At 39.1% G+C, this 12,393-nt stretch overlaps 2 protein-coding genes across 2 annotated transcripts; both read right to left on the minus strand.

Moving 5' to 3' along the window:
* Window positions 1–76: 76 nt before the first annotated feature.
* LOC147308659 (DET1- and DDB1-associated protein 1-like) lies at window positions 77–5,011 on the minus strand. The gene is made up of 5 exons (XM_086270837.1): window positions 4,522–5,011; window positions 4,196–4,276; window positions 3,980–4,031; window positions 2,247–2,308; window positions 77–2,121 (listed from the first exon to the last, which is right to left on the minus strand). The coding sequence occupies exons 1-5, from the start codon at window positions 4,528–4,530 to the stop codon at window positions 2,017–2,019; spliced, it is 309 nt and encodes a 102-aa protein (XP_086126963.1). The 5' UTR covers window positions 4,531–5,011; the 3' UTR covers window positions 77–2,016.
* A 4,931-nt stretch (window positions 5,012–9,942) lies between these two features.
* mrpl34 (mitochondrial ribosomal protein L34) lies at window positions 9,943–11,751 on the minus strand. The gene is made up of 2 exons (XM_086272090.1): window positions 11,597–11,751; window positions 9,943–10,580 (listed from the first exon to the last, which is right to left on the minus strand). Exons 1-2 carry the CDS (start codon window positions 11,650–11,652, stop codon window positions 10,265–10,267), a joined length of 372 nt encoding a protein of 123 aa, XP_086128216.1. The 5' UTR covers window positions 11,653–11,751; the 3' UTR covers window positions 9,943–10,264.
* Window positions 11,752–12,393: the final 642 nt, after the last annotated feature.

The raw sequence follows: 12,393 nt of genomic DNA on the forward strand, positions 1-12,393 counted from the left end.
GTGTTGTATATTACCTGCATATTTGCACATGCAATCAGAAAGAAGGATCTTTCTTCAGTTTCACCCAAAGACTGGCTGCTGATTACAGAGTCATCTTTACTGCATGTCACAGAGCAATCTATACAAGAACATCCAAAACTGACAATACAGCTATACAATCAACTCAAAGCAAAACAACAAACTTAATCAAGTGATGGAATACAAACCATAAGACATCAGGAGAAATGGGTGACTCTTATATGAAGCTAAAGAAAATACACTGCCTCTTTCAGGTTTAAAGTAGTACTTGTGAAATCTACGTGTACTCTCATTCCACTGACCTGCACAAGCGACGAAAGTGAACATTCATGAGTCAGACACACTGATAAAACCTCTGAAAGATGAAATACACAAGTCTATCACCCACTTTCTCTTAAATAAAGTGGGCGTTTAAACAAAGTACATAAGTGGACTAAGGACAGCACTTGCTTCTGGCCAAACATCAAACTGCCCAGGAACAGCTCAACCAACACAAAGAGCCCAAAGCACTGACCCATCCCTTAAATTCCACACACTCAAAGCTCTTGCACGAGGGGGGATCGACATGACATAAGGTCAGTTTTAATTTGTGGCTGGCTCGTGTACACTGTAGCAGGTTAAACTTTTCAAAAGGTATTTCTTACCTAAGGTGCAAAAACTCAGCAAATTAGTTAAATGCTTTTGTTTCATTTACAGAAACTCCCTACAGCATAAAAGTTGTCTTAACAATTTGAGGATAACTACAGCTAGCTTGGGAAAGACAAAATTGGAGTGAGTCTTGTTACCTGATAAAAAGGTGAGGGCAATCACAATACACATACTGTACAAATATACAAGATTCGCAGAGCCATGGGAGCAGCTTCACTCTTCGCAATGTATGTACTGAACCTTGTTGATCCAAATATATTTCCTCAACATGGCTCAAATGACTGACGTGTTTAAGCACATGAGAACAGCACATTTACATCTAGGATGCTCAGTAGTCCCTCAAAACAACAGTATGGCTAAAGTGTAAATTTACACATATTCAGTCAAATACTGTGCTGATGGTGCCATTACAAAGATCCAACTGCTGAAGTATTAAGAAGCTGAGATTTTAGCTACAAAATATGTACAAGTAAAAATTGCATCCTCTAGTATAAATATTGGCTTGGATGTTTTCTTACACCAAAGTCCATCCAATTCTGCAGTGCTTAATCTTCCTGAAACACAATGTAAACCAAGGGGCACCCTAAGACGCAAGTGGAAACACACTCACTTCCACATAAGGCAATAAATCATTATAGTTATTATTCATCGGGAGAAAACAAACATTTCTTCAATCACTCGTCTTGTTTCTGCAACACAGCTCATAAAAAACAAACCCTGAATCTAACGCTAAACCTGAACCACTATTAAAATAATTATTTCCACTTATTGTAATAGCAGTAATCTTTAAAAAGATTACCTAAAATGACATAAGTAACAACAGAAATTGTTCATAATTCAAAAATGTAAGTTCCTGATTGAAAAATATCCACAAGGTCATCTCACAGCACATGCACATTTCAGATATGTGTGAATTACTGCAACTGTAAACCTTTAAAGGGTCAGCCCAAAAGTTTTGTTTTTCTTATAAATCCCTGGCATCTTTAAATAAAAACTACATGGGTGTAAGTGGAATAAAACCACAGGGACTGAGCAATAAGGAGGTAGATGTTTGATCATTTTAAGACTACTATGAAAAGAAAAAACAAACCTCTGAAGTAGAAGTATGGCCTCCTCAAAGTGAAGAAAACAATGCATGAAAGCAGTGAATAAACTGAGGAAAAGGGTATTTGGTTAAGGAGGAGCTCTAAAGTCAAGTCCAAACATTAAGAACAACTTGACAGCTGTGGTCTGAAATCAAACTGCTTGTGCAGCTGTGGCAAACTTGTTTGCAAACATGTATTTTGCAGCGGCTCGTGCATTTTGTCTGAGTGGGTCAGTCTCTACTCAGAGAATCGATGGCGCAGCAGTTTATGAAGCTTCATTCGGCTCTCTGTTGTCTGTTCTTGCAATTTTTCGTGGAGGTGCCGTGTTCTCCCCTTCTGTTGGTTCCTGTTCTCGCTTTTTTGCCGCATTCTGATGGAGTAAGGAAAAGGATGTTAACCATTGAACTACAACATAATGGAGACGTGCCATCATAGACAATATAGTTAGCAGAAACTGCTTCCTCCATTAGATGAACGATATTTAAAAGCCTTTACCTTCTTATCCCACTGTTGATGTAGATAACGTAATAAGATGTTTGTCTTCTCTGTGACTATGACTGAGGAACAAAAACAGAGATGATCTGATCATGAGAAACACAAAAGCACACAATGCAAAAAGAGAAAACAAATGTAGAAATGCATAATAGATGCAGAGTGTTTATGTAGAGTGACTTTTGGTGAAGATGCAGACATCAATGTTTAGGGAATAAAAAGAATTGTGATATCAATGAATCAGCCAATAATCTCTAAATGCATAAATAGGTAGACAATATATTTGAGTCAAAGTGAACATGTTAAATGATGAGCCATCTCCAACCATATAGAGCATTTTATAAATGATTTTACTTGACTGCACACATCTAATGCCTACTGCTGAGAGTAACAATATGAGACATCATATACAGTGATGTGAAAATGTATTTGCCAGCTTCCTGATTTCTTTGTTTGTTTGTTTGTTTTTCCCCCCGTGTTTGTCAAACTTACATGTTTTGGATCAAACAAATTTTAATGTTAGACAGAGACAACCTGACTAACTGCCTGTTTTTAAAATTATGATTTCATTTTTTAAGGAAAAAAGCTATCCAAAAACACCTTTCCCTGTCTTGATGCATGCTCAATCATCCAGGTAAGTACATCCCAAAAGGTTGATTCTGTTCATCTGGACGTAGCATTTTCAATGAGAGAACGTTTCGTCACTTGGATGAGTGACCTCCTCAGTCTCAGCTGTGTTCAGCAAGAACTACAATCAAATCTCTGTGACAATTGGTAATGAGTCTTTCACATTGCTGTGAACTTGCTGAGTAATTTGGCCCACTCTTCTTTGCAGAATTGTTTTAATTCAGCCATATTGAAGGGGTTTCTACCATGAACGACCTGTTTAACATCATGCCAAAGCATCTCAACTGGATTTACAGTAAGTCTAGACTTTGACTAGTCCACTCCACTCCAACACCTTTTTTTGAGCCTTTCAGAGGTGTATGTTTTGGATCATTGTCCTGCTGTATAAATCAAGTAAGCTTGAGCTTCAGAACAAAGTTATAGCAGGACATTATCCTTCAGCGTTTTCTGGTATAGAGCAGAATTCATGTTCCATCTGTTACAGCAAGTTGTCCTGAAGAAGCAAAGCAACATCAGACCGTGACACTACCACAACCATGTTTGACTGCCGGTATGATGCTGCTTTTATTAAATGCTGTGTTAGTTTTATGCCATACGTAATGGGACACTCCTGGGAAGGTTCACCACTGTTTTCCCAAATTGTGGACAATGGCTGTCATTGTGGTTCAGTGGAGTCCCAGCCTTAGAAACAGCTTGTAACCAAAGACTGATAGAGGTCAGTGACTTTGTTTCTCTGCTGTTTCTTTAGATTGTTTTATAATGTGTTCCTTTTTGAGATTTTTATGCCTGCACAGGGGTTGGGGCAATTACTTTTTCCACACAGGGCTAAGCAGGCGTCCCCTGACAAATGATCAGTTAATTAAGTGGATATTGTATTTACTCAGTCATTTACTTTGACTAATATTAACATTAGTTTAATGATCTGAAACATGAAAGTGTGCCAAATATGCAAAAAGAAAGAATATGAAACAAAGAAGGGGCAAATGCTTTTTCACAACACTGTAAGGTGATAATGATAAGCCTATGACAAGTTGACATCAGTCCAAAGTTTAGCAATCTGTGAGAAAGAACGTAAAAGCCTAGAGGCCATTCACTGGGTGTGTACTTACTCTGCTCTGAGGGATAATCCCGAGTTGGAAGATACACAGATGGTCGACGGTTCTACCAAAAGAAAAAGAAAGAATAAGACAGAGGCCCAAGTTAGTCTATTATTGTTTAAACTGCTTCAGACATCAATAAAGGCATCACAACATGACAAAACGTTCTTGAGCTCAGATTAGAAATGAAAACATCTGAGCATGATGAGAAACACAAGCATCACTCACTGAGGCTTTGCACACCGAGTCTGCATGGAACCTGCTGAAGTTGTTTTTGTTGTAGACGGGCAGTCCCTTCAAGAAATCTCTCTGTATACACAACAGAAAAATAAGACGATAAACACTTAAGTGTAACTACAGCTGCGACACACATACACTACCAGATGTAAAACACACTCAGGCAGGTTGCACAAACAACTCCTGCCCTTCACATTTATCAAGGTGACGTATTTGTAACGTGACAGACTATTTACAGCACGTCGCACTTGCTACAACAAGCAATTCGACGCAATAGCAACTTAAACAGTTCAGGAATGAAGTATCTATGAACCAACCTTCTCCATTTCTGCCCGGGTCGTGCTCTTCGTCTCTTATTGAGCAAAGCACGGTGAGGGTGAAAACCAGCAAATGCTACTGCTTTAGCTAGCTAGCTACTAAGCCTTGTTTTTGTCGAAGCCAAGATACCGAACTGTTTACCCGTTCAACGGCGCCTGCTACAAAACATAAACTACGTTTGATATGATTGCATCGCGTCACTTCAGTCAGGTAGAAAACTACCACTCGTGTAACTACAAAAACGCCGAGTTTTAGGGTCTTTTTGGCCGCCAACTTGCTACTATTTTAAAACTCCATATTTGTTGTTCGTCTCTTATGGGCGGCTATCTTCTAATACCCAGCCTATCTCATTGGCTGAGCAGTGACAGGTCTGGGAAAAGAGAGAAAGAGCAAGAAGCCGATTGGCCAGAAAGTCATGACGTAGAAGACAAATTCCCCAATACGACGCAGGTTATGGACGAGGGTGCTCATAAAAACAACACTACTTTCTCCACTATTCCTCCCGCACGTACACCGTTTATCAGCTTCTGGGGATCTGCACACAGAGGGAGGGAGTGTTAAAAACGCAGATTATACAGCAGCATAAAACAAGCTATAATAATAATAACATTAATTTAGTGATCGGACTGATTCCTGTCGTGTATATTCAGTTAAAATGAATTACAATAATGGTTTAAGAATATTGCAAGGGTGTTAAACTGTAAATGTTCAGCCCCCCCCCCCCCAAAAAAAAAAAAAACAAGACAAAGCCTACCTTTAAACTCATATTTGAAGAGCTACAACACAATTTAATTGATTTAAAACATTTAAACATTTGAATTCATTTCAGTTTTCTTTTAAATAGCACTAATTCACAATAATAGTCGCCTCAATATGTTTTATATTAGAATATTAGAAAGAAACCCTAACAATCAGATATCCCCCTAAGAGCAAGCACTTCATGGAAGAACTCTTTTTTACAGGAAGAAACCTCTGACAGAACCAGGTTCAGGAAGGGCCAGCCATCTGCCAAGACCAGTTAAGTGTAAGTGGAAAGAGAAGAAAGCAGAGAGACAGGACAAAAGACACACTATGGGAGAAAGAGCCAGAGTTTAATAATAACTAATGATTAAATACAGTAGTGGACAATAAACATACAGACTATTTGGGATTAAATGAAGGCTTTTCAGGGAGTTTTTAGGACAGCCTGAGAATAATGTATGACAGTCCAGCCTACCTTGGGATGTTCTGCTAGGTCTTGGCTGCAGCCACCTTCAGTTGCCACTTATTTGTGGGTCTCTCTGCCAACAGTTTTGTATATAATAACTGAAAGCATGCTCTGTTGGGTTGACTATTGAATAATACCACATCATTTTCTTTTGAGGAACTCTTTGGCTCATTATTCATTTGCACTGTGAAGCGCTGTCTTCATAAATGTATGAAGTGATTCTCAAAGTTTGGGCTGGGGACCCCTGGTGGGCTGCGAAGGTACTGCAGGTGGTCGGCAGCAATAACAAGTTCAGTTTGAAATTAAATCACTACCTACAGCTTCATATTTACAGTATTGGGGAGTAACGGAATACATGTACCGCCGTTACGTATTTAAAATACGAGTAACTGTATTCCGTTACAGTTACCGTTTAAAAAGGTGGTATTCAGAATACAGTTACTTTGTTGAAATAAATGGATTACACTGCGGTACTTTCCTGTTTCATTTTGTCGCGGGTCAGGACTGTTTGGGTTTTGTTTGACAGCTACGTTCTGTTGTTCCAGGCGGCAGCGCTACGGTTGCCATGGTTACAGGGCGACGCTCTCTCTCTCTCTGCGACTGTGTGTTTCCTGGGTGAGAGAGCGCCTTTTCGTTGTTGTTGTGCTAAGCTAACAGGCAGAATGCTACAAGCATAGCTCTAAAGAATGTAGCATCATGGCCAGTGTAGACCGTGTTGCAGGGAGAATGGACTGCCATACACATTATGGGTCTGTGAGCGCGAGGAGGGAGAGAGAAAAAGGGGAGTGGAAAGGTTGGAGTTGTCATCGAGGAAAAACGGGAGCTGGAAGCATGTAAATATAATAATAACCACTTCAGCCAAGAAGAGTGCCTGACGAGCCCAGTTGTAAGTAAGCTATTAAGACTCGACTGTACACCGTGTTCGTGTTTTCCTCCGAAAACAATAAGTTCCGTTGGAGCAGCCTTTCAACGCCTCTCTCTGTCTCTCGCAAGAAAAGTTGACCCACACAACAAAGTAAAGTCAGAGGTCCCTTTACTACAGTTCGGAGTCGCGGACCTTCAGTAATAGTAATAAATCACACAGCAATAGTACATTCACATTGTTGTAAAAAGCATGATAATCTATTAAGTAATCCAAAGTATTCAGAATACGTTACTGTCATTGAGTAACGTAACGGAATACGTTACAGAATACATTTTGGGGCATGTATTCTGTATTCTGTAATGGAATACATTTTAAAAGTAACCTTCCCAACACTGCATATTTATATTTAGTATGAATTAAAATTGGTAATGGTACATAGTTAGTTTGTGACATTAGTCATTAACTTCTATCGCTGCACCATCGAGAGCATCCTGACCAACTGTATAACAGTCTGGTACGGGAACTGCTCTGCCTCGGACCGGAAGGCGTTGCAGAGGGTCGTGAAAACTGCCCAGCGCATCGCCGGAGCACCACTTCCTGCCATAAAAGACATCTACAGGAAGCGGTGTCTGAAAAGGGCTGGGAAAATCATCAAAGACCCCAGTCACCCATCACATGGACTCTTCACCCTCCTGCCCTCTGGGAGGCGCCACAGGAGCCTCCGGACTAAGACCACCAGGTACCGGAACAGCTTCTTCCCCACAGCTGTCAGACTCCTGAACTCTGCCTCCTGACATCTGACCCACGTTAAACTCATGGACTGAACATACACACACCCACAATGGACAACTGTACCCTCAAACACAATAATAACATGGACTGAACCACCACTCACAACCACTAGCACTTTATATAGCCTCTGTAGAAACTATCTACACCCTCACTTATCTTAACTGCACTACTGTATAGCTCTGTGTAAATAATCATTCTGTACATTCGATAATTTTTAATCCTACAACTGTTTACAACTTGCATAGTTCCCATTTCTGTATAGCTGTATATCCCAGATTCTGTAAAGTTATTTATTTCATATTCTGTATAGTTTTTCATATTTATATTCATATCCTGTACATAGCTTGTACTCACTACAGCCTGTACATACTTATAGTTATAGAATATTCACAACATACTTCATACCGTGTACATTATAACATACCATAATAGACCCATTTCTGTAATATACTCACATATCTATATTATTGCTAATATATATTGTAATATATCTATATCACTAAAGCACTTCTGGATGGATGCAAACTGCATTTCGTTGCCCTGTACCTGTGCATGTGCAATGACAATAAAGTTGAATTCTATTCTATTCTATTCTATTACTCTGACATTTACTGCTCTTGTATTGAAGTTTGTGTCCCAGTGGCAAGTGGGTCACGCACTGGCCTTAACACTTTGCATGTGACTGGGTAGCATTAACAATTTATAACCAACAGTCTGTGTTGGTCATGAATGTTTTTTGATTGCATTTTTCAAGGAAATAAATGACCTTCTCTTATATTTTGATTAGTGTAATGATTTAAGATTGGGTGGAGCCTAATGGGATTTTCTGGATTTTAAGTGATATGTAGCAATCTTGATTTTGAAAATGGTTGAACTTGTTTTAGTGTCACTCTGACAAAAGATTTTTCTAATTTTAGAGATGTTGCACAAATGAATGAAGGCAGTCCTATATATTTGTTTGATGCGCTCACTCTAGAACATGTTGTGGTCAAAAATGAAACCACCTTGTTACTGGAGGCCAAGGTAATGCCATCCAGAGTAGGTATCTGATAACAGACCATATTTCTAAGATTTTTAGGGCCAAGTACTACAACCTCAGTTTTATCTGCATTTAGAAGCAGGAAATCAGAAATCATCCAGACCTTTATGTCTTTAACTAGAATCGTGTCATCTAGCTCTGTTGCTTAAAGCTGAGTGTCATCTGTATATGAATGAAAATATGGACACTTTTGCAGTGTTTTCTAATAATGTTGCCTAGGGGAAGCATGTACAATGTAAAAAGTACTGGTCAATGTTATACATGATTAACTTGTGTGTGAAGACTCCCCATTTACATAACCAAACTGTAGTCTATCAGTGCAGTGTAAAAGCAACAGTGTGTAGTAAAATCTCTCTGTAGTAAAATACTGAGGTCTAATAGGAAAACATAGAAATAAAGTTCCCTGCCAGAGGCCAGAAAATCATTCATAACTTTCACTAGTGCTGTGCTATGATGCACTAAATCTTGGCACAAACTCTAACTCTGCAGCAAGCTCTTTAACAACTACTGTTTCAAGAGGGGTCAACAGATTGATGGTTAAGGGGAAGACATTATTGAAGTAAACTAAGATATATCAGCAGTTGCTGTTCTTAAAAATGCATCTGTGGCATGGCTGTGACTATTTTTGTAATGGTTACATTTTTATTTGTAAATAACTCATGAAGTCATTACTAGTTAAGGTTAAGGGAAATGTTTGAACAGAGCTTGGATTCTGTTCGCCTGAATGCAGTGCTGAAGAGAAACCTAGGGTTGTTCTTATTTGATAAATAGTAAGATGTCCTAGCTTTAGGGAGGACTTTTTTAGAGCAACAAACTATTTGTACAGCCTAAATGAAGACCTTCTAAATTAGATGCATGTTTGAGAGTTATACCAAGGAGTACAAAAGAGTAAAGTACTTCTGGTTCTGATTTGTTGGGATGTTCTGCTAGGTCTTGATGGCAGCCGCCTTCAGTTGCCACTTGTTTGTGGGTCTCCCTGCCTTTGGTTTTGTATATAATAACTGAAAGCATGCTCTGTCGGGTTGGCCATTAAAGAATACCACACTGTTTCCTTTTGACAAACTCTTGCCTTGCTTTTGCAGTATGCTTTGGGTCATTATTCATTTGCACTGAAGTGTTATCTGATCACTTTTTAGTGATTTTGTCACGGACTAATGACGAAACAGGGCCAATCTGGCCACAAAACTGATTGTTAGTCAATCGTCCAGTTAATTCTGAGCCTCTGTATCTGTCAAATATCAAAAAAGGAGCTTTTTGGTACAAACCAAAGGGCAATCTTTAGTTTTTTTAGGCCACTGTTGTGATGTTTCATTTACTCAAGCACAATACACATTTATCAGATATGCAGAATAAATAATGTATATACCTTTTTGTGTCAACTAAGGTAACACAGACTTATTTTTTTGCTGCAAATGAACTGATCATGCTCATGAGCACAGCGACTCTACAAAAGCCATTCTAAACAGGACAAAACTAACAGAAGTGAAGGTGGTATTTTCATTTTCAGGCCAACCATGCTGATTCTGGAAAATAATTTTATTATAGGAACATTTTTCTTTAAGTCAACAATGCTTACTCAAAAAGAAAAAGAAATGAAGTCACACAAATGTGCTAACACCTAATGACTTTGACCAAAACCGCCCTGACCAGAGAGGGTGGGCAAAACTACAGGGCACATTTACACTCTCAAGACCAATACTGTGGAACTGCCAGACCCAGACCACACCCAGTATCACACCAGTTAACCCAATACACAAGTTCTTTGCTGCATGCTGAGCACCTTCAGCATATAAGAACCAAGGTCTGTTTCTTTAAAGTCAAATCTTCCATTGGGAACTTTCAGTGTGTGAGCGATTTCCGTCCTTTCAACATCCGCCGCAGAATCACTTCGATGCCTCCTTGTGAGCTGATCCTTTTGATCCAGCCGTGGGTTCTCTTTCGTTTGATGTTTTTGGGCTGATACTCGGTGCCTCTTTTCCGGGTCCGTACCTGCTGGTACTGCCAGGGAACCTGCTGAAACACTCCTGAACCTTCAGCTTGTGAAGAAATTGTATCTGAAGCTTTGAAAACCTGTGTTCTAGCAGCTGCTCCAGGACCAATCCAGCTGCTGAACGATCTAAGGTAAGAGGTTCCAGTTAGGTCTGCTGTGGGAATGCTGTTGGAAGAACAAAGATTAAAATGTTGTTGAAATATGTTACTCTAATTTCAAAATTATGCCACAATAATACAGTAACGTCGTGCAAGTTGTAAATCCATTTATCATAATGAAGTTTATGTGTACGATTTCATTTTTTCACAACAGCATTATATCAGTTGTACTGCTTCAATATTTACAATAAAGGGGCTAATTAAGAATTTGCAAACAAAATTTAGTGCAGGTTGTCTTAAAGAGTGGTGGACCGGGGGCAATTATAACATCTTTTACATTTTCCTTGATAGCTCACAGACTACGTGAAATATACTGGTCATATTTTCATAAAAGAAACACACACACTCGTGTGTGTGTGTGTGTTATTGTAGAGTATACATTCAAGACATCCATTTCTGTTTTTCCAGAAACTTTACAACAGTTCTAGCTTCTACAAAATAGGTTTTAAGTCTTTGTGTTGAGTTATAAGTGCATTTTACTTGAATACGATATTTACCTGGGACAATAAAAAGGTTCCATGTTAAAATCTTGCATTATAGCAAACAACACCTATATTTAGAGTAGGCTGATCAACCATAATGAGCATGATCAAAGAAAGTTGGTCCCGCTTTGAATAACAGATCGCTACAACTGGCCCCGGTCTCCTCTACATAACATATGCAAGCAGAATACTGTACGGATAAAATAACTTGTGCAAAAATTAGAGCAGAAAAGTGTTTCAGTCACCCCCCAAAACTGTTTTTCAAAAGTTCTTTATAGCAAACATTATTACTCTGTGTTTTTCCCCATGCCCACACTGCTTATTAGCAATTAAACGTAACATCGCCTATAAATGTAAATCAGTAGTGTTTGGTTTAGCCATTGCTTGACTAAATAGAAGTTCCCATGAGTATCTATCCAGGTTAACTGCAACTAGCCATGCTGCTAACTGATTACCAAGCTAGCTTTTCAATGTTAGCCTCATAAAGAAACACTGTTTGCTTCGGGGTTAACCTCGCGTGCAAATAACTTAAGTCGCTTACCTACGCACGTGAGTTAGACCACGCAGTCGGGAAAATGAGGACAGCATAATGTTCATTTTGAGATATTTAGGAATGTACAGATGACACCGACATGAGAGCAGTGAATGTCACAGGCAGGTCTGCTTCTTCTTCTTTGGTTTTGTTGAAAGACTGCAAAAGTGAATGCTGCCACCTACTGATCCCAGCGTGTAAGATCCACAGAAATGGTTACATTAAAATGAGGTATTTTTGGATATTACTCTGAGTCACGGTACAACTGCTTTTGGTCCCGTTGGACTGACTTTTTTTTTTTAAAGTTTTTACACAACATTTACGTTGGTGTAAGGTATTTAGCATTTGTATATTCTAACTGCTCTAATAGGGTGAATGACCCACCAGACATGTTATGAGTTTTACATTGCTTGTGCCAGGTTAAACCCCCTATCGCCTTAATTCAGCCTTAATTCTTCATGGCATAAATTCAACAAGGTGTTGGAAACATTTTTCTGGTCCATGTTGGCATGCGCATTACACAGTTGCTGCATATCTGTTGTTTTCACATCCATGATCCTAATCTCCTGTTCTACCACATCTCAAAGATGCTCTTTTGGATTGAGATGTGGTGATTATGGAGTACAGTGAACACACTGTCATGTTCAAGAAAGCCATTTGAGATTATTTGACTTTAGGGTGTATTATTCTGCTGGGTGCAGCCTGAAGATGGATACACAGTGGTCATAGCAATGAGATGGGCATAGTGATCAACAACAGTCATCTAGGCTGTGTGCTCAGTTCTTACTAAGCAGCATAAAATGTGC

This window comes from Aulonocara sp. 'chitande type north' Nkhata Bay, linkage group LG18, assembly GCF_057382095.1.
Source record: "Aulonocara sp. 'chitande type north' Nkhata Bay isolate Kocher_YH1m ecotype deep benthic linkage group LG18, A_spYH_male_GT1.1, whole genome shotgun sequence".
Classification (NCBI taxonomy): Eukaryota; Metazoa; Chordata; class Actinopteri; order Cichliformes; family Cichlidae; genus Aulonocara; species Aulonocara sp. 'chitande type north' Nkhata Bay.

Coding starts and splice junctions, on each gene's coding strand:
- LOC147308659 (XM_086270837.1), bottom strand. Junction 4,032..4,195: donor ACTCGGTGTGCAAAGCCTCA/GTGAGTGATGCT, acceptor TTCTTTTGGTAG/AACCGTCGACCATCTGTGTA. Junction 2,122..2,246: donor ATCAACAGTGGGATAAGAAG/GTAAAGGCTTTT, acceptor TTACTCCATCAG/AATGCGGCAAAAAAGCGAGA.
- mrpl34 (XM_086272090.1), bottom strand. CDS start 11,652: ATGAACATTATGCTGTCCTCATTTTCCCGACTGCGTGGTCTAACTCAC. Junction 10,581..11,596: donor GGTCTAACTCACGTGCGTAG/GTAAGCGACTTA, acceptor TTCTTCCAACAG/CATTCCCACAGCAGACCTAA.